Source organism: Larus michahellis, chromosome 3 (genome assembly GCF_964199755.1).
Source record: "Larus michahellis chromosome 3, bLarMic1.1, whole genome shotgun sequence".
Lineage (NCBI taxonomy): Eukaryota > Metazoa > Chordata > Aves > Charadriiformes > Laridae > Larus > Larus michahellis.
Window position 1 is genome coordinate 59,540,719 of NC_133898.1, and position 26,195 is coordinate 59,566,913.

General features: G+C 35.0%; 1 protein-coding gene across 6 annotated transcripts in view; it reads left to right on the top strand.

Moving 5' to 3' along the window:
• STXBP5 (syntaxin binding protein 5) overlaps positions 1-26,195 on the top strand; it is a 107,650-nt gene that overhangs the window by 71,268 nt on the left and 10,187 nt on the right. Inside the window, exons 17-23 of one of the 6 annotated variants that reach the window (XM_074580363.1) lie at positions 1,167-1,292; positions 1,770-1,921; positions 9,720-9,785; positions 13,419-13,478; positions 13,578-13,625; positions 20,734-20,784; positions 24,974-25,213. In XM_074580363.1, coding sequence (XP_074436464.1) covers positions 1,167-1,292; positions 1,770-1,921; positions 9,720-9,785; positions 13,419-13,478; positions 13,578-13,625; positions 20,734-20,784; positions 24,974-25,213 — 743 coding nt within the window. The remainder of the gene's footprint in view (positions 1-1,166; positions 1,293-1,769; positions 1,922-9,719; positions 9,786-13,418; positions 13,479-13,577; positions 13,626-20,733; positions 20,785-24,973; positions 25,214-26,195) is intronic. The other 5 variants (XM_074580357.1, XM_074580358.1, XM_074580359.1 and 2 more) reach the window with 5 other exon arrangements.

Below are 26,195 nucleotides of genomic sequence, written 5' to 3' on the forward strand. Positions count from 1 at the left end.
TAAATCAATGAAAATGCTTACAGATAAGAGGTAACTCTTTTTAGGCTCACAAAGATTATTTTTTTTTTTATAACTCTCTAAGGGAACTACTTTGTATTTTAGGAACAGGAATCAATTAAATAAATGTCCCATTCTCATGGATCTTCATTTTGCTCATGCCTCATAGTGCTCGCAGTGTAGGTCTTTGGCCAGTTTGCAGATTTTTTTTAAAATTAGGCGTTTTTTCCTTAAGGCTCTTCATGTATGAACTTCTTACTCATTTGAGAAATGAAGATTAAAAGAAGGCAATATCTCTTTTACTGTTTTACAAGACTGCATTGTGAAGCCTCTACACCATCTCCTTTTCCTTACAGAATGTACATTGAACTTCATTTTCAGATACAAAGTTAAAAGATGTGTATCAGATACAAAGTTAAAAGATGTGTATCCTGTTTTCTGAAGTTTTAAGGTCTCAACTTGGATTTTAATTCTAAGTGCATCCACCCAAAAAATAACTAATTCTGATGGTGTTATTTTCTCTGGGTGGGTGTTTTCCTGTCTCATTGGTTGTACTGAGTTGCAGAGGTGTCTTCCTAAAGATGGTAAATTCTAAAGAAAACTGGACAGAGTAGAAAAAGTGGAAAACTGACTTTTTATAAAATACTGGCAAACTACAATATGCATTAATGAGAATGAATGGGTAAAATAAGGGGAATTCAGGAACTGAATCATCAGCTTTTTGTTTGTATTTGTCTCAATACATTGTGATTCCATTTCCCTTTTCAGTACGCTTCTTCGACGTGCATCCCTCACCCCCTTCCATTCTCTAAATCAGAGATCTTGTGGGAGCTCTGAAAAGAATTGGTAACAACTTCCTTTTAGGCACTGAACACCTTTATTCAAGTCAATATAGCATGCTAAGACAGTTAAGCCTTGCTCTGCAGAGGGTAGAAATGAAGTATTTGTGATCATTGCTCAATTATTTTTCAATTTGATAATGAATCAAAAGGGCCCTTAAAAAGAAGCAACCTTTTCTGGTTGCTTTTATGTGTTTGTGTTGATTATTTGCAATTTTCCAACTTCTGAAGTCCAACGTGGTGTAGAATTTAATGAATTCTGAGCCCATAAGGAAAAAATTGAGACTGTGGAGAATCATAAAGAGATACTGTGTTTTGTTTATCTTGCAGAGTTAAAAATTCTCCTCTCAAGCAATCTCCAGGCTACCAAATTGAGCTAGTTATCCAGCTAGTGTGGGTGAGTGGAGAACCTCCTCAACAGATAACCAGCTTAGCAGTCAACTCAGCATACGGCCTGTAAGTATATTCTACACAGTCGTTTTTTTTTTCATTATTCTGTTAAAGTGGTTTAAAATTATCTATAAAAAATAAGTCTCCATGTGTGTTCACATGACCTACATAGCAACACAAGAGAGGCAATCAGTCTGCTGTGCTTAAAAGATAATTCCCTTCGGGCCATGACAGATCCTGGTGACGCTAACATCAGAAACAAATCAACATCACAATCACACTTCCTCACCTAGCACTGTAAGTGTCTGTCAGATAGGTTGGCAAGTGCAGTGACGATGCTTTGTTCTACACAGTGTCACATGTTTTTACAAGAGAACAATTAAACAATACGGCATTCTAAAATAGTATTTTATAAATATGTGTAATTGAGGACAATTTACAAAAATTAGGAAGGCTTAAAATTCTGAACAGCAACAAATGCTGATATAAAACTTTACCAACATTTGATTAGCACTATCTTTCCTTCCACTTCTCTTTTTCCAGAGTAGTTTTTGGAAACTGTAATGGTATTGCCATGGTTGATTACCTCCAGAAGACAGTGCTCCTGAATCTAGGCACTATTGAACTGTATGGCTCCAATGATCCTTATCGCAGGGAGCCACGATCTCCCAGAAAAACTCGGCAACCGTCCGGAGGTGAGTAACCCAAATCTTGTTTTAACCAACTGTGCCTTTCTTCTGAGCTTATCTGATCTATTAGTGTATATTTTTTGAATACAAGCATATTTTTCTCTATCACGGTTTCATCCTTTCTTGTTGATCTATCCTGATGTCACTATTGCAGGTTTGTCACTTCATGTTTCCTTCAAAACTGGTGCTTAGTGAAATCTTCTGATGATTGACATCATTACTTATTTTTAGTGTAATGTATGTTTTAAGAAGAAGCAGATGAGGAAAACATTATCTGTGTGAATAGACACAAGTATGAACACCCAATGGATTTATGCAGTTTACAAGATTTTAACGCAGGATGAAGAAGTAGGAGTATCCTGGTATTTCTGATTAACCTAGTACCCATATCACATGCTTGTATAAACTCATTACTGTTTGCAGATTGCCAGTGTATCTGCTGGGATCTTTTGGCTTCCTATTTTAAACCTTGACTAGAAATGTCCCTGCTAAGCTAAAGCATGTTACGTTGTGTATGCTGTTATGTTATGCTTGAGAGGAAGCCTTTGATTTAAATGAACCAAATAAACTTCCAAATACGAACTGGTAAAATCTTTTTTTTGAAAAAAGGACTGGAAAAAAATATAGTGAAGAAGGGTGGTACTTTCCTCCTCATCTGCAACAAGACTTTTCAGTCAAAATTCCAGGCGTTTTATTGCCAAAAGGAAAACTTAGTATTTTTAATTTATTTTCTTCTCCTTCTTACATAGTTAACTTTTAGGTTATGTTTAGATACTTCTAAGTTAATTTGGAAAATGGCTAAGGACAGAATGATAAACAATGTCACTGCTGCCCCAGATGATTATTTTTCAATAGGAAGTAAACTGTTCAAAAAAACTTCTTCATGCTCTAGTGTTTGCTTTATTTTGAGTTCCAGAATAAAGTCCAGGTAAGTTCCTTAGGTAATATTGTATTCAAATTGAAATGGATGCTCTAAAATGTATTTTAGTAAATCATTGGTTTGAGAAGGACCTAATTAGCACCAGTTACCTTATTTCAACTGAGAAAACTGATCTAAAAATCATGAACATAGAGCAGAACACACATAGCTTATCTGACATCCTGTCAGATAAAATATTTTCTTCTAATAAATAAAATTTATTTTAAAAAAACTACTTAAGAGAAAGGAATAACTTTACTTGGTTGACAGTATTAACTCCTCTTGGGAGTACGGGACTTAAATTCCGATTCATGCATTTAGATTATAAACTGGGTTTTGGAGTGTTAAACATTACTTGCTTTATTTTCTTGGCTTTTGTTATTTTAATGTATTGGATCCACATACCTCTGAGTTACAACTGTCTCTAAGATGTTCATGAATGAAGTCCTTTTTGCTCATGAATATAACTGTTACATGAAATCATATATTTTTTTCATCTTACATTTTAATATTAACAGTCTGCATGGCAAGAGCATTATATAAACCTCGTTATTCAAGTTATTCTGCTGGCTTTTCTGTCTCAAATGTACTGTTAGTGTCTCCGTCTTTCCTTTTCTCATTGCTTCATAAAGGTATGCTGACTGTGGCTTCTTGCATGTGCGGCCTTTCTAACTTATATTCAGAGTCTGTGAAAAAGCTTCGCACCTCTTATATAAGTAAGTCATCTCATGGCAATAAAAATACTTTTGAACACCTGAATTTGATTTTTTAACTTGTTCACTCCCCATAAATATTTTTGTTAGTCCATTTTAAGTAATCGTTTTACTTTTTAGAAACTAATTTTTAATCCATCACACATCTATCGTGTTTATTGTTCATGGCATCTTTAAAAGAAACTTGAATGAAAAAAAGCAATCATAATAGTCTCTGTATTTTATGTTTTTTAAATAAGTAAATAAATATCAAAATCAAAAGAAGATCCTGTCTCAGAAGTTACTGATGTCTACAAACCCAAGATCTTGCCAAACTTAGTGTTGTTTTGAGATGTGAGGCTAGGAGCTTCCTTTGCATGGTCCCCTTTCTGGCAGAAAAAGCTTCAGAACTCTAGTGTTAGATTATTATTAATAATATATTAATATTTAATGTTGTAAAAGATGGTGATTTGTCTATTACAAATGAAGATTTACTTCTACAAAGGTATTGATCATAGAGATTAAGAGTGGAGGCGCCTGTGTATTACACAGCCCTGTGTGGTTTCCAAGCAGGTTTGGAGTTCAGGCATCTATGCAAGGGAGGTGGCCCATCAGAACCATGATTTACCTGAGGGCTTCTCTGACTTATTCCATCATTCACAGCATCCAAGAATTTGGAGAACATAAAGCTGATTTTAAAAGCATAACATTGTTCCTTTCCCTAGGGTGCCAGTTTTCTCCAGCCCTTGGGCAGAGGTAGGTAATCTCACCCCATTTTTAATGAAGGAGAGTAGAATAAGCTAAGAGAAGAATGACCTTTGAGTTAATGAAAAAAATAAAAATAAAAAGACTTGAGATTATGGTCCAGTTCTGTTGGTTCTATTTTTTTTTCCCAACAAGAAAAATAAATACATTTCAGAGAGGGTAGGCTCAATAACCAAATACTGGTTTCTGTGTAGTCTTCTATCCTTTGCTGCAAAGGGAGAAAGGGAGCTAGGCATAAAAGAAGTGCCTCTACCTTATGATGATATGGAACTGAAAACCAGGATTGACCACTGAATTATTATTGTGAGGAGAAGCAAAAGATGGGCAGAAGTCCCAAAACTGATTTCTGAAGCCAACAGTTGTAAGGCTGAATTTACCTGGACTATTTAATTTAGGAATAAGTTAAAACAGGTTTAGTATGAAAGAGTTAATTTCTTAACCATATAGTTAATTCCCTTTCCCTTCACCATCCTCTCAATATCTTGATTAGCTGGAGCTAGTCTCTTTAAAAACTGAAAATAATTTCTCTAGAGTTATTTAATATTTCTCATGATTTGTAGTTCTTTCAATGTATATGTTGCCCAGACTTCAATAGCTTAAATAATAAAGCATTATTGCTGTGTAATTTTCCACAAATAAGTCTGTTGCATTAAAGAATTATCCTTTACTATATTTATAGGATTGGAACTATAAGAGTTAATCAGAACACTTTTGGATTTTGCATCCTCCCTTTCTTAGACATTAATATCTGTGTTTAGTGTCTCCAAAGATGCAAGGAACTTATGTTTCCTTGGTTTGTTTTTGGAAGATGTGCCTTCATTGAATTCTTTAAAACATTTGTATTTTAATACTTCTAAACTTATTTTTCTACGAATAAGACATTTTCAACTACTGCATAGCTCTAATAACCTTCAGGGAGTATTACTACCTAATTTCTAAATCTTCCTAGAAAAAGGGCTTATGTATTTAATGCAGTTGTTTTAGAGAAACTGAGTATATTTCCCATCCTCTTTGAGACAACCACAATGCATTTAAAGAAAAATAAAAAAATAAAAATTGTACTAGCCTATGCATGCAATCAGCAAGTTATTAATTAGTTACATTAAGTTCAGGTTCAGACAGCATGCAACAGAGCAGCATATTGTTACTGTATGTTGTATCCCAAGACTGACAGAACCAAAAATTACATTATTTCAATAGAGGGGGGTAGGAAAACATTAGCTGTTACTCAGCCATTTCCATAGGTTTTGCCAAAAAAAACACAGGAAGAATTCATCCTTCCTCATGAAGAACCCTGCTATTCTGTATGTTCCAGCATAAATTGTCTATTTAATAGATCATCAGTATCTGCGTACATATTTATAGTTTAGTAAATGGCATGTCCTGGGTCAACCAATAGAAAATTTTAAGACTTTTTAAAAATTTTGAGATTTTTCCCTTCACTTGTGTTGCAAGAATATGATGTATGTTTCTGTCATCTTATTTTTTTCTACTCAGAAAAGAAATTCAGATTCCCGTCTTAAAGCAGCATCTATTTAGAGACAAGGCTCTCTACACTAGCTAGACTGTAAACTGTCATTTCAGGCTAGCTCAACAGATACAAGCTCCCAGTTGGGATCGTGTTTTGGAATTTATCAGTGATTCATACCAGGTATATTACTCACATGTTTTGGGTGGCAATTTATAGTTTGTGAAGCATGCAGTATACGTGTTTTATGAAGGCCTTCGAGACAGTGTCATCAGGTTCTTGTCAAGGATAAAAACAAAGTCAATCTTTGCCGTCAGGTCATAATAGTTGCGGGGGGAAATGACCTTCGGCCATGTGCCAAAAGACACAACATGTGTAAGTAAAAACTTCATAGTGTGATTGAAAACTCTACATGCAGTGGAGGCTTACACTGTTCAGAGACCTTTGCTTGATAAACTGTTTGCTATAAATATGACAGGAGCTGTTAAGAAGGCAGCAAATATTGGTACCAATTTATCAAACAAGTCATAATTTTATGACTAAACACCAAAACTTTAGACAGCTGTTATTTTTCCTTGCTTAGTTATACAATTAAGTTCACATAGGACACCAATCTGAACTCTTTTGCAACTTACTATTGTTGGGAGTTACAAGGTTTTGTGTGACTGCTCAACTAGTACAATATAATACAGCTCTTTATAAGTTAGTATCTCCTAGCTCTACCAGAGGATTTACCAGTTTAGGATTCTGATAAAATAGAAGCAGTTCTTGCATACATGTGAGACTCTTTTACTTTTATTATATATCAAAAAGGCTTCTTTCAATGCCATCTACAAGGGTTTCAGAAGTGGGGTTGAGTCAAACCTGAAGAAAATACATGCTTAGAACCTTTCTGGGGCTGTGTGCTCTAGTTTTCCCTGTCCCCTTTTCCCTCGAACTGGATGTGGACGTTAACTGTATTTGAATTTTTAATTTAAATGTCAAGTAAACCAGACTAATATCAGCTGTGGCTAAGCCAAGTCCAGATCTGAATGAGAAAGTTTGATTGTTGGGTTTGGGGATTTTTGTGCTCCATTTTTCAGGTTAATTGTTTTTAATTCTAACTCGTATGTCTTCATATCAAGTTCTATTATAATTCTCAATTAGACTAGTTTCCAGTCAAGTTATCGTGCCTTCAGAGATGTATCTGCCTAAAGCTTATGTGAAAAACTGGCAAATGTCTCGTGAAACTTACTTTGTACATCAGTTAATTCCAGCTATATTTCTAGAGAGTTTTTAATGCAACATGGTAATTTTTATGTCTTTAATAAAATTAGATTTTTTTTAGTTCACTACTTAGTTTTTCCAATTTCTTGCTACTAAAGTTCAGAGAAATAAGCTAAAAGCTTATTAGAAAGTCACTTCTCCGTATATGTATTTTAGTCAGGTTGTAGTCTTTGCAGTTCTGAAATGGAAAATGTTGGATCAGTTTGCTTTTGTAACCCATAGCAATTTGCACATATGCTGTAAGCCTGAAGCCAGAGAACTTTTCCACGAGAGCGGTCTTACTGCCAGTGTGCACACGGCTTCTATCAGGGTACCTGGGGTTTTAAGATGAACAGCAATGATTGTTACAGCAGTTTCTTCTTCGCATTGGTCATGGACAGATGCTCATAGCTTATGGACTTGACTCAGATCATTCTTGTTATTCTCTGCTTAGTTTAATTACTAATACAGTCATAGATAAAATTACTTTTTATCTATTCCTGACCCTTCTCCTTTCTTTTAAGTAATGGCAGTGATGGCTATGCTTAGATTTCCAAGGGTTACGTACCGTAACAGTTGTCATAAGTCACACTTCTCTTTAGTTCAATAAATCTTACCTAATGCATAAAAGTAGTGTATAGGTTTATGATGAGAAAATGTTTTGGGGGGTTTCTTTTGGATCAATTGATAAGAGTTATAAAGATGTATATTAATCAAATCACAGCCTCAAAACTTCTTAGAAATCAAGCATGCAGATGTGTGACTCGTTCTTGGCTAAAGGCTATTCCTGTCAATGCAGGATTTCCCTTTTCATAAGAAGACTGGTGTGAGAAGTTTAAACTCTTCCTATGAAGATAAAGTGTTAAAATACTTACAGGAAAAAGGAATTAAGTTCCTGAAATTTGTGTTTAGATTTGTGTAGTTTGGCTCCTGAAGGAGCATGATCTAGAAACACTATTTCTAAAAGCACAGTGCAGGTTTGTCCTCCCAGCACTGCTACTATCTAAAACTTGTATTGCGTGTTGGGAGAGCTGTACCGCTTATTTTTGAAAGACCTTTTTACACAACCCTGTCTAGTACAAAACATCTAGACTCCCATGCATGTCTAAAACTCACGTGTTTTCAGAGGTCAAATCATACTTTGTTAGAGACTGTGTACCACGATTATTCCATAGCGGTCATTGATTTACTGATAGATAAATAGATAAATAAATAGCTTTTTTTCTCCTGTGTAGTGGAAAGTTATAGCTTCCACCTGGGATTTCACCATACATTTTAGAATTGAAATAGGTTACTGGACTATCGTGAAGTCTAGGCTTAACCAAGCCTCAAGGTGATTTAACAATTTCATATCAATCATAGTCATTGAGTTTTGAGGTTCAAGCTGTATATGCTCTTAGTAATCTTAAAAAAAAACAAACTACTTTGTGTAAATGAAACTGTGTGTGAATGCAACATATTGTGTTCCACATGGATACAATATTTCAAAGAACTTTTTTTCTTTAAATTATTAACTTTTGTTTTAGTATTTGGAAATTCTAAAGCATTGATAGGGTAGTGCTGTTCCCATTTTTTTTGTTGTCTGTTGGCAGATATGTACAGTTACACTAGTGAATGTGTAGAACACAGCTGTATAAACAGGCTCTGCATGTCAAGCTCTCATTGCCTTAGCCATTACCATTACACCTCTCAAGCTTTTTGATTATCTGAAATATTTGTGTGCATGCAAAAGCCTTTCATTTTAATAAATATTTCTTAACTATTAATGTAAAGTATTACATGCTTGTTTGTATTAGTATCACATCATGAAATTTGTGGAGGAAGACTTCATGTAAACCTGAAGATGCATTTCTAGCCTTAAAATATCAATAAAATTCACTGTTCTTAATTGTGGGCGGTCTTGACAGCAATTTCTTGTCAAATAGAAAAATTCCTTGTATACTTCTAGTTAGTGCTGTGGAATAATACTTAGGACTCTTATGAGGGAATATCCATCTTTAGCATCTGATTGTGGAGTCCTGTGCTTTATTTTCTTCACTGGAAAGGAAGGAATGAATTTTTAGATATTAATATTTTGTAGTTATTCAAATGATCAGATTCGACAATGTAAGAATTTAGTAAAAGTCCTCCATACAAGGAAGAACATGTTTGTAAGCACCCTAGAACCTATAATTCCGTAAGGGACATCAATAAGGAGTTTTGCTGGAAAACGAACTTGGCAATGCAACAGCAAATGCGAAACATATCACTGTAACAGTGGGAAAACAATTTTTGAAAAAAGGCACTGTAGTTTCGCTCATACTGCATGCATGGTTGTAATCTTCAAAAATCTTTTATCTGACTTTCTTTTGCAATTACATTTTAATATAACTCTAGGATTTTTGCAAAATAGAAATTATATTTGTAGTTAATATATAATCTACAGCATGTAATTAATGTTCTGATAAGTCTGTCTTGCTGAAAACATGGTGTTTTTCACTGAAATTTAATGAGGAAGCATATTTTGTAAAGAAAACTAGTAGGAAGAAGTAAGTGACTCTACAGTCACAAAGGGGAATGTCCAAATTAAAAAAAAAAAAAAAAAGTAACAGAATACATAACAAATTCTGTCACAACTGGCTGGTTCGTAGCTAATAAGAAATTAAGTTCCTAACTGCAGTGGAAGAAAGGATAAAATAGCAGCTGTATTTATTATACACTGGTTTTGTGTTCCAGCAGGTCTTTGTGATATTAATGAAGGTACAACGGTTCCAGAAGATCGCTGCAAATCACCCACTTCAGGTAATCATAACTGTCTCTAATCCTAATCTTCATCTTATTTGCCCAGAAGATGCCATGCTTTAAGTCAGCGTTTACTGGTTAAGTAATTACATAAAAGCTGTTGTCTTCTCACATACTATTTGAGCTGTCATAAATTTTGCTGTGCTGCACAACTGCATTTTTAAAACAAGGCTGATTTAAGAGATGCAATAGAAATATGTCATAAAGATGAGTGAAAAGAGGTATAATCTGAATGTTTACGCTTCAGGGAACATACTGCAGAATGGAATTTTGAAACCCTGATAAGAGGTGCACAAATTCCTGTAATAACTCATGTGACTGTTTCAGAGTCCTGAGAAGTGGTAAAGATCATTTCTGTAAAAAGAGCCAGTTTACTTCTGCTTCCTCATAAGTGGTAAATAACTATTTTTTTTCTTTGGAATCAGAGGTCTTCAGAAACTGGCATCCTTACGAAGTAGGAATTCCCTACTTAACATTCCCCCTGTCCTATTTTTTTTTTAGTTGCCACTACTATATGTGAATATTTTAAATGAAAGCTTCAGAGAGATGTGATACTATTTAGCATTTTGTTTAATGTTGGCTAGTTGAGGTTATAGCCATGTAATACTTAATCGTGCACGTCAATATATAGTATTCGAGATGAATATTTCATGTACTAGCTAAACATTTGTCACTTACCTTCACCATTACTCTGAAAAAACTTTTAAGTTAATTGTCACTCTAGCTTTTTCATTCAAAGCTCTACTCAAAGTTTAAGTAGAGGACAAAATTGCATGTTTACTCAAGTACCTAAAGTAGCATATGCACTCTTTACAATGTAGTACAAAATGGTAATCAGTATAGGCATCTAAAGATAGATCCCTTTTCTGTTGTAGCCTGTACCTTTCAAAGCCAAGTTGAAAGCATAATGAAACAAAATATCCTGTTTGTAGCTCCAGTAGAAATTTTAACATAAATTTTAATTTCTGATTTGGCAACTTCTGTCTTTTGATGTTAACTTTAAATTGCGCAAAACTCATCTAGATCAGTCAACGTCATCATCTTTTTTTGCTAATCGTTTCTTAGACTAACTTAGATTTATTTATAATTAAAACAAAATTTGGCTGAAAACTTTGAAAAGTCTTAACTAAAGATGTGATTTCATGAAAAACCTGTATAAAGATAAGTATTGGCATGTTGAAGTTATCAACTTCAGCATAATTTTTAATGCAAGCATTTTTTGGGGTGTTTAGAATATATTCTAAAGTGCATCTTTCCTCTTTCATTTTTAAATATCAATATTAAATACCAATGTCTGTAAACAAGGTGCTGTGTAGTCCTGCAGTTGCAATAAATCCCTTTGTCAAGATTGAGGAGGCTGATGATAATTCTTACTAAGGTATTTGAACTTGACCCACTTAAAAAATCTGGGCTAAGTCTAGTTTCTGATAGACTGCTATAAAACGTGTATAATGAACAGCTAATGAGTTGAAACCCTTAATCAGTATCCTTTTTCTCCCCTTGCTCCAATGTCACTCAAGTTGAAAGTCATACCACTTCCAACTGGTACCCCAAAACTTTAAAACACTATTTAATTTGAATTAGAGGGTTTCTTTCATAATTTGGAGTTGAAGTAAAGTTCAATTCACTGTTTCTACTAACAGTGCAATGAAAGCAAGCCCAAAGATGAAAATCAAGGTTTACATGGAAAAATCCTAAATTTAACAATTTGCCTCCCCTCCCTCTGTTTACCTCCCTCCATTCTATCTCAGTTGTGCTAACTGAAGTAGGTTAAAAAACAATGCAATTTGATTATTTATTTAAGAGGATCAAACAAGGAGGCAACTTAGAATAGATGGATTCAAATGTCCTGAAAGGAAACCAAATTAGAGGGAAACTTCTAATCCTGCAGAGGTAGAAATTGATCTCCAATTTATGAGTTGACTATCTGAGAATACTACTTTGAAGTTAGGTCATATTAGAACAAAATCCAGAAGTCTGAAGAACTGAGTGTTCCGTGAAAAGAGCATATAGCGTGTTATACACACAAAATAGTAAAGACAAATAAGTCTTAAAGTACCAAAATAGTGAATGGACAAAAGATGGAGGGGGAGAAACCCACTGTTGCATTCCCCCGTAAAATAGAATCTTGAAGTAGTGAGGTTGGACTGTGTCTTGCTTCCCTGAATTCTGTACTGTCCTCCCAGCTCTTGGTGAATGAGATAAGGCTTCTCCAGTTCTCCTTTGAGAAGGGTACTCAGAGGGAGTCGCCTCCCTGATGCAGAAATCATTTGGTGATGTTTGTGAAGAGAGAAGAGCTGCAGTTCTTTAGGTTTGATTTAAGCTTTATATCTTTTTCTGGGCAAGAGCACAAGACTGGAGTGAAGCTTGAAAATGGCATTCTGTTTTTGTAGACATAAGAGGACACTTTTGAGAAATCCACTGCACAGTGTTGGTGAGCTTGAGATGCAGGACAGAGGCCAGATTTAAATGAACTTTTTCCAGTGTAGAAGCTCTCTAATTAAGAGGAAAGTACACTAGCACAAAAAGTTTGCTTGTTGCTAGCTCTAAGATTAGAGGATGAGATTGGCAACTGAGTGTGTTCTTGGCTTTGACTGCTACAATATGATCGGTAAAACAGACCAGCCACTACTTGGGCTGAAGTCTGCATTTGCTCAAATAATCTGTCTTCCACCTCTTCCACCTTTCTGTGCACAGGTGAAGAAAAGTGGAAGCTAACTTCCGTTAGACTTCTTCCAGTGGGTGGTCTTAACAGTTGAGAGGACTGTGAAAGATATTACCTGCCTATGCAAGTTAGGAGAGTCTCCTGCAGTTTTAATAACACCAAGCTATAGAAATACTGTGAAAATGCATAAGAAATAATAACTTGGTCTCCTCCTTTTTCTACAGAAGTTAAATGGTAATAAGCTTAGGCTCCAGGGGCATTTATCTGACCCATAAAACATTGTATAGCATTGTAAACCATTGAGTTTTTGTGCTCATGAGTGTCAAAATGTTTGCATTCTATTCTTATTTTACACTTCCACAATATAAAATCCAATGAAACTTGTCATTTTTTAGTTGTTTTAATTTCATCACAGCAGTAAGCCTCAAGTTGTGCCCTATAGCAATAACTGGTTTTTCGGTATTAAGGATTTAGAAAAATCCCAGGTGGCAGCAGTGGCTGAGCTGTCTGCAGAATAGTTGAACTGTGGCCCAACAGTGAGTGACTACGTTGGAAAAAAAAAAACCAAACAATTTTCAAAACTTGAGTTTATTGTTACGTCAGTGTTTTGTGAATCATAATTTAGATTAATCTTTGTGTCTGGAACAAAGATTAGGACAGCAATCTAGTTATTCAATGTAAACACTTTATTCAATGAGGGAAATACTTCTAGCAATAAGCTTGCTGCATTGTGCAACATTGTACCTTGCATTATAATTTTTGTGGTTGATCTAAATATGGCAGAATTCCTGTCATACCAAAATAATTTGGACTTTATAGTATCTAGTACAGCTACAGAGGATACTGGTATTATATTTGACATTCTAATACATCTTTGTATCTTCCTTAAACTCAAAGCTTGTATTAATACGTTGGGTTTGTGTTAAATATATGTTTGTATCTCCATTTCATTCTGTCTTCACTCGTAGGTTCTGGTTCACCAAACAATTCTGATGATGATCAAAAAATGAATAATTTTATAGAAAAGGGTACAGTATTTTTCTTTTTTATAGTCTTATTTTTTTCTTCAACTCATCCTTTGACACTCTTAGATTGATTTTTTTTTTTTATTAAAATATTATTTACAGTGAAGACCAAAAGCAGAAAGTTTTCCAAGATGGTAGCCAATGACATAGGTAGGAACTAGAAAAATTCTGCTCTGTTCCTAATCCAGTGCCTTACTCTATGCAACACTAACCCAGCAGCAAAAAAAAAAAAAAAAAAAAACCAAAATAAAATTCAAATTTTAATGCATTAAGTTATTAATTTCTCATTCTTTATGCTAATTGGTAATTCTGTGGGCTGCTTCTATACTAAATACACTGGGCACAATAATTTTTTAAAAAATCAAAGATGTTGGTGGTTTAAATTCTCTGATCTTACAATTGCACTTCTCTTTTCTGGATGGGTGAAATTCTAATCCGTACTAAGAGTTCAGTCTATGCAAGTCACAACATTATTCCACTATTTTTGCAAAGATACACTTGCTTTGAGAAGATGTGGGTGATTTAATTTCTTTTTATGTGCTGCTTTCATAGCCATATGGTCAGATTTCCATATGACTATGGCCAAGATAGAGGTAATATCATGTTTTCATTTAATAATCTGGAGGAGAACTTGATCATATATGTAAGTATACCCCATTACTGTTCCAGAACTGTATTTACCTTTCTGCATCCAACAATGACACAATACCCTACCAGCTCCAGATTGTGTTGTAACACTTTGGCGGCAAAATTGCCGTGGAATATGTTGTATGCAGGTAGATTGAACCCTTCTATGATTGGAATGGAAATTAACTCTGCTTCTGACAACTGGGTCATTAAATAAATGAAGGGTAGAGACTGTATGATTTAATTTTGGGAAAGGGACTCTTCCTTAACTGGGATATGTTTATTTTCATTTCAGAATCACTGTATAAATGGTTTGGTTTTCGTTGAGTACATTAGTACATCATTGCAGGAGGATTTCATTTTATCTCTTTAGTCAGATCAAAAGTTTGAAACTACTTTAGATAGTAAAACAGTTTGCTAAACTACTATGTTGTAGATTGCGTTGAACTACAGGTTAAGACTAGGGAGGGAGAGATTTCTTTTCCTGTAGTCTCCCTGTGATTTGCTGTTTGGCAATTTAACTTTTATCCTAAACCATTAAACCCTTTATTGCAATTCAGTAATTAGGAAGAATCATTCAAAATTCAGTGGGATAAATAGGAGTATGACGAAGTAGTCTTTGGAGTCTGAGGTACAGAATGAGGAAGAGCAAAGATATGCCCTCTGCTCAGTACTGTCTTGAGCCCTCCTTGCAGTGATAACAGAAATGTTAGGGAAGATGAGCTCTGAGACAGTGTAAGCCTGAATATAATTCCAGAAAGCAAATGGCTGTCAATAATATATTATGTCAATTCATCTGTAATGAAAAAAAACGCAACAAATCATTTACATGAGTATCAATTAATGTGTTATCCTAAAGGAAATTCAGACTAACTAGAAACTTATGTTCAGTTCTAATGAGAAAAACAACACTTAGTCTTGTGCATGTTACATCAATTGTCAGTTGATGAGGTAATGTTTCCCTTTTGTCCCAAAGCAGTCTCTTCTGAATTTAAGACAGCCTGTCTTGTGCAAAAAACAGTATGGTGACTTTGTTATTTTTTTCACTTTTTCAGAGTAATGTTAAAGTATTAATAAAACATGCTAATCGCGATTCTGTAGAACTATTGACATCTGTTTCATCTTGAAGCCTTTCAACTTAAAGTATTGTGAATGTTTTTCACAGTTAAAAAAGGCAAAACATTTATGTACAAGTAATGCATTCTTTAGGGTGTAAGTTAATCGCAGAGTTAATTGAGACAATGCATTTGATGTGTAATTCATAAGCATGTCTCAGTCAGTGCATAGTGTGATTTGTGTAACTTGATCAGTTTATTGGAACTTTAAAGGAAGTTAATTATGTCATCTGCATTCTGTTAGTTTTGGGTGGTTTGATGCCATGAATGGAATGGGTTTTGTCACTATGTTTTCTATACTTCATCTGGCATGTTTATTCTGCATGGCTCTTTCTGAACTTACATTCTAAGCTCTTCCACATAAATAAAACACCTCTTCTTCAGCGTTAAGTTGCATGGTTTTGCATTTCATTGTTTTAAACTGAATTGCCAACTAAATGTGGACAATGATTTTTGTAAAACGTGTCGCTTACTGTCATTAACTTCAACATGTTGTATGAAACAAATTGTTTACCATTAGCTGTGTTCACATGGATGAATTTGTATGTAGCATGGTTGTAGCTCTTCACACTGGCGTATGGTGCAGTCATTTCAAGTTCCTTCCATTCTTTGTCAAGAAATATAATGTCAAATGGATTGTGAAACCGAACAAGTATTATTTACATTGATAATTTCAGTTGCTGTTAAGATCACTCCTCTGTTTTTTGTCATATGGGAATAGTGAGTAAGGGAATACTGCTTGCAAAGCGAGAAGTAATTTCATTTCAGTGATGGGGTTGTAAGGTGGTAATATAGTACACGTGCATTAGAAATATGAAGCCATTGTCAATTTAATCGCTTTATGGGAACTTATATAATAGAGACATCTTAATTTCTACAAATTTGTGTTATTAGTGGCAGTATCCGACAGTATCATTCTTGCTTCGTTAAGGTCAAAAATCATCTTAAGACTGCAACAATAGCATAAATTTTAAGTAAATGCTTCATGTACCAACATTTCAGCTTTGCCATATATACTGTTAAGATCGGTTATTCTGTGTTTTTTCTAAACGCTCAGTTGCGAATGTTTTGCGCTAAGGAATGCGTAGTAACTCAAGTTAAAGGCCTATTGTGAAGATGTTGCTGTTGGGTCACGTTTCCCTTTTATTTGCATCAGAGGGGAACTTTGGAATAGCTACAGTTACCTTGGATACATGGAGATACTTTGTTTTACTAACCATTTCTAGAGATTATAGAACATACTGTGGCCATTATTAAAAGCAGCCATTTCTTTTAGGAATGGCAAATATTTGAAAGCATAAATAACATGCTGTGAAGTAGTACAGAGAAGTGTACTAAGCGTACATGAACTTACAGGAAGAAGAATTGGTAGGAAGTATTTGATTTGTAAGGCTATGTCACTTTTATAGAAAGGTGTTGTGATCCAGATTCAGTGGAAGCAAAATCCTAAGGTGTTTTATGTGTACTTTGGTCAGTTAATTAATTGGCATGAAGAGGTATATGTGACTAAATATATAGCTACAAATCAGGTCAGAAGTTAAGAGATACTGTAACACCCATTTCTGGAACAAGCTTTTAGTAAAGGTGTAGGCAAAATATTATAGCCTATAGGACCTTCAGAACTGTTCCAGTAGGCTACATGTCAAATACAGTTCAGGAAAGTTGGTTTTATTTACATTCTCCACTTCATAAATTTAAAAACAGTTGCAAACAATGTTAGTAGACAGATCTAAGTGGAGTAGCTTTAATTGCAAACTTCTGTTATCCGTGCTGTTACAATGTAACAAACTTTCCCATGTATGTTACATTCTAAGTGTACACCTAAATTTTTCAAACCTTACTAAAGTCATTGACTGTTAATCCTATTTTCATGGAATCAAAGCTTAAGATGCTCGTAAGTTCTCATTTTCCCTAATGCCAGAGTAAGACTTTTTCTTCCATTGCGTTTTTAATAATTTGATCTAATTTTGGATATATCAAATACATGTTTTCTTACGTTCTCTTGTAAAATGGTTTTATTATTCTTATATCAAATTTAGAGATTTCAGCATGAATAATCTCTTTCTGCATTGTACTGTCACCACCACAGTATTCAATTCTTTAGGCATCTTGAAATTGGTAATGTAGTTTTTTCACTGCTCTGTAGTTGTCAAATAGAGAATAATTTTGGAATTTTGGTATGTCTAACATTCTACGCTGCTTAGTTATTTCTCATGAAATGTTAAATGAAATAGGCTTTATGTAAACTGTTTTCTTGTCTGTCGAAACACCAAGATGGCTTTTCTCTTTTATAATCTTTAGGATATTTTTTTTTAAAGGTTTAGACTGTTTCTTTAAATAGGGCATGTATGAGAAATCCCTCTTTAGCTTTCAAACTGATACGCTAGACATTGTAAAGCATCATCTCAGGATAACCCACTGCAAATAAAATGTAGCTGTTACTTTTAAGCCACAGCTTCCTATTGATAGTTCGGTCGTGTCTCAGCCTTCAGGTTTTCTTCGTTGAATTGGTTGAGTCTGCTATGCTGAAATAAATATGCTATACCAAGGTAACCTTTCATATTTTAATGCCAGCCCCATCAAGCCTGACCTATGGGAAATCTCCAAGAATCCTGAAGGCTGTTTTTGGATGGTTCTCTAGTATCATACTTTTATATCATATTTATTTATATCTATATATATATTAGCAACAAAAAGAACGTGTGTGTGCCTGTGTATTACTCAGGTTTTCTAATTTAGAGGAGTACTAAATGTAGGTCTAAACACAGGCAAAACAGTTGCCTTGGGCAGCAGTGTGCCAGTCTCTGTCTCCTCGTCTCACTCGAGCTGAAGAAGGGTAGTCTTGGCTATGAATGCTACAGCAACCACCACCACCAAGGGAGATATTAAGCTGTGACATGACGGCTACTACTTGAGGTCAGCCACACGCAGCAGGAGCAGTCACCATCACCTCTGCCCTGTTATGCAACTGGAGTAAAAAGCCTGACATTGAGCTCTCTCTGTAGAACTCCATCCTGTCTTTTCCATTTCTCAGATGTATATCTCTTGTGTTGTAGAAGTTGTCTAGCACATTGCCATTTTTCATCTGAGGCACAGCAAAACTATTGTAAACCATAAGCCAGGTATGAATACAAGCAGGATTTTTATACTGAGTAATGTAAGTTAAAAAAGGCTTAGCTGATGAAATATTCTTATTTTCTTACTGCATCTTTAGGCACTTTTTTCTTTAAACACAAGATGGCACTACTGCTACTTAAATAGGGTCTTGTTTCCTATTTACATTTGAATTATTGAGGGTTTTGACATATTGAGGTATGTTTTGAAATGTAGTATTTTGGATAGCACATTCATTCACAATTTCTAGCAATGACATCCTTTTTAACAATTCATGTGTCCTCTTGTCCTATTAATGAGACATAGTTCAGTGCTTGTAGAAAATGATGTCTGACAAATTTGTTTTGCCTTATCAACATAGTTCATACAGCTGGCCTTTCACTAAGGAAGAAAAAGCTAAAACTGTGGATTGACTCTTAGAATCCAACAAGCTTGCCTGTACTTGTTATCTGCTGTCTTACCTGTTTCCTACTGTCTTTTTTTTTTTTTGGTCAGTCTTCTCAAAGTTGTTAAAATTGCATGTCAAATGTTTCTATTTGAAAAACCAAAAGTCACCTCTCTGGTCTTGAACCAGGACTAAGTTAACTAAACATTGCCAGTGTTCACACATGGTAGAAGCTGTGAAAAGCCAAAAATAACTCAAATTATTTTCTGTGTGCATACCTGAGCTTTTGTTTCAGTATCTTGGTTTTTATGATTTACATGCCTAACACAGAAAACAACTCTTAAGATGAGGAATGCTCATTTTGTAATTCACAGTTCCAAACGAGGTTCTGTGATCTCCTTTCAAGTTGATGTAAAGTCAAGCTGACAGCAAAACCATGGGCTCCTGGTCACTAGTGCTGTTTTCTACCGCAGTTTTCTGTTTGCATAGCTGAGCTCCGATCTGAAACAGGAGTTGATCTTGTTGAAAACAACCCTTGGCAGAAACTTCATTTCAATGACTTTTGGCTTTACCATTAAGCTAGGCAGATGCCAGTACCAATGCAAGGATGAGGGTAAAAAACATGTAGTTGGACTGCCCATTTCAGTTTCAGCCTGCACTAAAATAAGTTAAAGGGACTAGCATTTCAGCCTGAGAGTAAGTAATTTCAGTTTAATTTGAATAGGACATACTTTGTAACATTGACACATGAAGGAAATTAGAAGATTATTTCTGGAGTCTAATTCTCAAATTTTTATAATGTATGACAGGAATAAAACTGTTCAAGTATTCAGATAACTAGCATTTGCAATATTGATGAGCATAATTGATGATATAATTAAATATTTCACTTTTTGAAGGAGTGGAAGTAACTTTAAATCACATGCTGTACTTCAGGATATCTAGAAAACAGAATGATCTCTGTTAAAATGATAATTTGAATGAGTTAACTCCACTTTAGCTGAGAGAAGCAGCAAGATTTGGGCTGCTTTATGACTGGTATCCATTACAATGTACTTTAAAATTATGAGGTTATTCTCAACATCTACTTTACGTAGAGAAGTATTACTGTTACAGGTTAGTGAAGAATTAAATGATGCATCAAAATTCAATCATGTGTCTGTGAAATAGATTCGGAGTCTAGCCCTGATCTAGTACTTAAGCAACATCAAAATTATTCCTTGTTCAGTAATTGTTGAAAGGAAGGTGGGAGAGGGTTGTATGGCCACTGGTTTACTAGTGACTATTTTTATAGCAGCATTTGTTAGTATTGTACTGCATTTGAAATGGACCACAAGACTTCCATTCCTATAAAGAGAATTTTCCAAGTCAGGGATGGGTTCAAGTGTTATTTCTTACTTCAGCAATATTATAAAAATTATACTGTCTCTTGTTTGACAGTGTTGCAAGTGTTTGTATGCTTCTGCTTTTATAACTATTCTCTGTAATGTCTTAATTCTTCTAAAGTTATGGATTGCATCTCAGATTACTCGTTTTTTTACACATGTGCATTAGTGTTTTAGTGTAATTAAAAGCTCATCTTTTCTCTATTTTAAATATCTCAGGTTTGATCAGGAAGTAGGGCAGAAGAGGGGATGGGATGTTAACTTTATATAAACTTTAGCGCGCATTCTTGCAGTAGCCAAGAGTCTGTATTTTTTCCTGTCACCTGAGGAGATAAGACTTGAGGTTGAGCCAAAGCAAAAGTCATCCAACCTACCAAGCTCTACCTGAAGCCTGAGGAGAAACGAAGCTTGGCAAAAGTCATAAAACGCTGTATTCAGGGATTTTGGTATCTTCCGTGTTTTACTTTGCACACCTCCCTTGTGGAAGTGAGGATTTGCTTTAGTAGAAATCCTGTTAAGTACTGCAATTAATGTAATAAGCAATTATATATTAAATATTGGGAAACAGGCAAATAAAGGCCAGCAGAATCATGTTTATTCTTTTTAAAAAATAGATATACTTCACTTTTCAGCAAAGATGTCCAGGAAGCTAAGTTTGCCAACTGAGTTAAAGCCTGATTTAGGTAAGTTTACATAGTTGATGTTATTTTTCTAAAACTGTTTTACAGAATGCGATGTATGTTAAAGAGTCCTAAGTTACATAAACTATCATGATTTTTATGTTCCATTTATCCGAAGTGTAAAACTAAGATTTTAATTCCGCTCTTTCTGGGGGCTGTCAAGCACAAAATTTCGTTGCTGTCATCGTAAGGTAAGCCTGCAAATCTTGTACATGGCTTATCACACTTTCATCAAAATTTTTAGGTATCTGTCACTCACTTTATCAGTAGTGCTGTGATAGCAAAAGCATGAATAAGCAGGTAATGTAAGGAAAACTGATGCCTGTTTAGGACCATTAGGACCACACTTTAGATGGAAAAATGATGTATCTTAAGAATAATAGCATATGTTGAGGTCCACTCAACAAATAATTGGACATAGTTTTACAAATGTTAATTGTCTTGTGACCACTCTCTCTAAATGAAAATAATATACAGCTGTTTGAATGGATGACCAGTCTGAGAATTTAATCTTTCTTGAAAAAGCCTTTTTATATAAGAAACAGTTCAGTTGTAAAGTCTGTAGTACTGGAGGTCACTGTATTGCATAACTAAAACAGCATATGAATGAGTAGATTTATTAATTTTAGTACTCTGTCATCAAAAGTTGATTGCCAGCTTGTAGATCAGTTCCAGCTCCCCTGCCTTGTTCTCTAAAGATGATGGAGGACAGCTGTAGACCTACAGCAGTAGATGCAGCCCAAATGTGAAAGCAGCCTTCTGCATGCCGCAGCTCGCCTTCCCCTCCTGCAGCAGAATTGCTCCAACAACCCCAGCAGAAGATAGACCAAGAGGATCAGAGTGGCAGCTGCAGAACTGTGTATTTGACAACTCCTGCTATCAGCAAGGAAAGGGTCCATGGCACTGGGATATCCTGAAACTGAGCTGGACCACCCTGATTTACAATTACAGCTTGCTCCACTCAGAGAAATGTGAAGTTGGAAAGAACCCTCAGAGATCCTTTAATGGATCTATGGCAATGATAAATCCTATGGCAAGGATCCTTAAAATCCTATGGCAAGGATCCAGATGTCTGACAATTTAACCTCTCATCTAATCATGAGCCTCCAATAAAGGAGTTTTTAAAGAAATCCCAGATAGAAAGTTCCGATATTTTATAGTCAGACAAATTTCCTGTTATTTAATCAATCTTCCTTGCTTCCCTGTTAGCTTTTTCTTGTCCTTTCCACAATGAACAGGGATAACAAGGGCGCCTTATCTCTGTTAGCTGTCTTTCTATGCTGTTGAAAGCTATCATCATATCTCTAATCTTCTTTTTTTGCAGATAGCTTCCTTTTTTTACAAAATTAAGTGTCGTCTTCAGGTTATGTTGTCTAAATCTAGGATGGCTTCTGTTAATCTCCTCTTGGAATTTTTTCCTCATCTTTCTAAAACTCTCATCCCCAGAACTAGAAGGATTTAACTGTGGCCTTGTTGGCACGGAAGAGCAGAAATAATTTGATTTGTCTCTTCAGTCTCTGTCGTTCCTTACTATGATTTAGGGATTATTTCAGTTTAGTGTGAATTTTATCATGCTTTGCAGACTGGAATACATTTGTACCTAAATATTATCCAATTCATTCAAATTTTGCCGCTGTTTTACTCCCAGTTCTTTGATAGCAATAAGTACTTAGAAGTGTTCTTTTTTTAATGAAGACTGGAGAAAAGAATGCTGAAATTCTTTCAGCATTTTCCAATCCTGAAAGAACTTCAGTGTTTTCTGCATCACTTAATATTTGCTCTTATTTCTACTGAAATAGTGGACGTTTTTGTCATCTTACTTCTGCTATGCTCATAAAATAGTTCGTACTTGCTGAATTTTAATAGCCTTTGACTGGTTTTGCTTGATTTAGCATGTGTGTGGATATCTGCACTTAGATGCCTCATTTTGTTCTGTGTAAAATTCTTCTGGGTTTTCATGTCTGTAAATAACTTCCTTAGGCAATTTTTTTATATATATATTATATATATATATTTAATTTTACTTCTATCTTTTCTCTTACTGGGATAGCTTTTCCATAGTGTTCTTCAGAGCTTGTCAGCTTGCTTGTATTTTTTTTTGTCACTGATGTGGCCATATCTACTGGCTCTAGGAGACAGCTGAAATACCTTTCTCCCAAATTCATTGTCCTTGTCACTTTCTCTCCTTTTCCATGGCTTCTTGAAACCCACTTTTCCATGATCTTGTTCTTTCAAATTACTTTCCTGTCTTTAGATCTCTCTTCCTCCCTAACAAAATCTAAAGTATGTGCTTCTGTATTTATCCTCCACTTTCCAAAACAGAAGTTATCTCAAACATACTCTAGTCTGCATTATACCATTGCTTTTAAATGTTGTAATCCAGATGATTAAGGTACCGTTGCCACTAGGTCCTATCCTTTTGTTTAGTTGCTCAAAAGAACCTCAACTTTCTATCCTTCTCAAAGTGGTGCGTAGTGGGTCATCATACTGTTATTCCTTCCTCTTCATCTGAAACTAATCTGTTTAACAAACCATAGATTCTTCCTTGACTTCAGGATAAATAATACCCCCTAAAGCAGTTAAACTCTTTTTTCCTCAGTTCTCTGTTCTGAACAAGTTGTCTGTTCTTCACAGTGCCTGTATTGTCTGGCAAGTTAATTTTTATGGGGTTTTTCCTGTCCATTCCAATGCTTCTGGAATTTGTATGCATGCTCTTGAAATACTCAACGAGATGCAACTCAACAAATTTTATGCAGGTTGCAGTTAACGTGTGATTATATTCAGGCTGATCAATCCACGTTAGAGTTGTGAAAGCATTAAGTTAGCAAATATTCAAGCCTGAAGAAACAAGCATCTTAAGAGGAGGTGGTCATTAGAAGAATTATAAAAACAAATAGTTTTCATTGTTTTACTCTGGATTTGACTTTTTTAAATGTGAAAATTTAAGATGTCAACATCTGAGTGGTTGACCTAGTTTCTTTCTGTAATCTGTGTTTTACACTTGACTTAACTAAAATTTGCCAGGACAATAATTTTTCTGTCCTTGTTGAAATGAGACAAGTATCTCCTGAGAAGATTCACGGTTTGTGTCGAGTAGATGTCTGTATTTAGTCAGTTGAAATCTATTTTGTATGCTTTTCAGATGCATGTTAGATGTTCTTCGTAGAAAGTTTTGCAATAATTTAATGAAATTATCATAGTGATACTTCCAGAAAGTATGTGGTTAAAATGTTCTTTAGCTCTTAATCCTGCTTTAAAGATGCCAATTGCATGTGTAACCTACCCAAAGATCCAAAACAATAACTTAATTTTTTAAAAATCAATATATAAATTGCATGAAACTTCTCCTAATATGTCTTGTCTTGTGCTAAAGTTTTGGAATGCTGAGTTGAGTAAAGCATTAATTCGTGAATGCACAGATAAATTCAGACATGCTGATGTGTTAAATATCACCACGTGTACAGACACCACACAGCTAGAACGAAGAATCATGTTTAATGATTTGAGCTTTTTTAATATTAAAATTCATTTTCCGTTACATGAACCTTATTTGCTAAGCAGTGAGCAAGACATCCTGTGAAGTTTTAGTGCCATTTCTGGCACTACATTACAGTATTCAAAATGGAAATTTTCAGCTCTGCCTACCAGTGGCAGGTGTCATTGGTAGCATTTGATGTTTCTCTTACTAAAAGCTTGGGTGTGAGTAAACAGCCTGTTAGATGTCCTCCATACAGTTTCCTGAAGTGGGACATAATTATTGTGAGTCATTACAGGTTATGTGTTATCATGCTGTCCTGATGTTTGAACTAAAATAGTTGTATCTTTGTGGAAGCCAATATTTTTTAATCTGATAAATGAACTAAATTGGCAGAGAGGCTTGTAATTGAACTTTTTAAAAGAAGTCCTATTTGATGGTAACTGTTACTCTCTGTCCCGAGTAGACAGAAGTATGCGTAACAATTGTATATGACGATTACCTAATGGCAACCTCTGCAAAAAAAAGTTGGGTGCTTTGTTCAGGATACGGTGTTGAAAACTGGTCCAAAAGGAAATATGACTAAGGAAGAATACAGGAGTGAACATCAATAGAATGATAGTATAAACTTCATGCTAAATAAGAGAATTCAAATTTTACTTTTTGTTAATGCCTACATTTTGCCATTCTTTTTCATTAATACTGATTTATTTTCAGATGTCAAAGACAACTCTTTCAGTCGATCTCGGAGTTCTAGTGTAACTAGCATTGATAAAGAGTCACGCGAGGCAATTTCAGCTCTTCATTTTTGTGAGACTTTCACAAGAAAGGCTGATACATCACCTTCCCCATGCCTGTGGGTTGGGACCACACTGGGTACAGTGCTTGTCATTGTACTGAACTTACCCCCAGGAGGAGAGCAAAGACTTCTTCAGCCAGTTATCGTTTCTCCTAGTGGTATGTACAAAGCAGATGTGCTGAAGTATACTTTGATAGAGTATGGTGGTTGTTCTTTCTAAAAAAAAAAAAAAAAACACTTTTCTCAATTATGGATTAATTGAAAGTTAATATATACTTTATTGATTTAGCTACTAAAGTTAGCAATCTAGATTAGTTACTTCATTACCAGAGTTTTAAACATGCAAAGTTGAAAATATCTCATATAATATAAAAATACCACCTCAATATACTTGCTGAGAAAAGCATGTTTTCTAACCCTAATTTAGTACGTGGCAAGTGTTAAACAGAAACAGCAAAAAAGATGAGTATTTAAAACGCTCAATTTATTCTTTTTTCAGTCATGAGGTAGGAAGCTTCCAGTTTTCCTGAATCACGAAAAGGGACTACAAATTAAGGGTTGTATATTGAACAACTAGCTCTAAATATTAGTGATAAAATATTCCTTTGGATTGCTGTGAGAGGTCTACAAGACCTTGTTTTTCTGATACACAGCAACTGATTTTGTTGTAATAAGTATTAATGGTTTGCTGAATGTGCTGTTAGGCATAGATTTACCTTTCCTGCTTACCACTGTCTCGGGCAGAACATGCTGCTGTGCTCCGCTTTGCTCACACGGTTGGTATTAGGACATGCAAATTGCAATGCTATTTGATTGAAATAGGTATTAGGAATAGCGTGATCTCTAGACCATACTTGCGTTGTTCTTATCAACTACAGTATTGGCAGCAGTATTCAGATTTGGTAGCATTTGAGTGTAAAGGCAAGGCTGCAGACTGGACACTATGTTTAATCACTGGATCTGCAGCATGAACCCTAAAAGATACTACCATATGTGTGATTTTTCTGGTGTACTTTGCAAATGTTCATGTTTTCACTTGTGCTTGAAAAAATGTAAGTAAAATAAGAAATGTATTAGCTTAAGATCTGGCCTACAGAGACAGGGACTTAAACAGTGGGGATGGAAAACCTTACCTCTTTC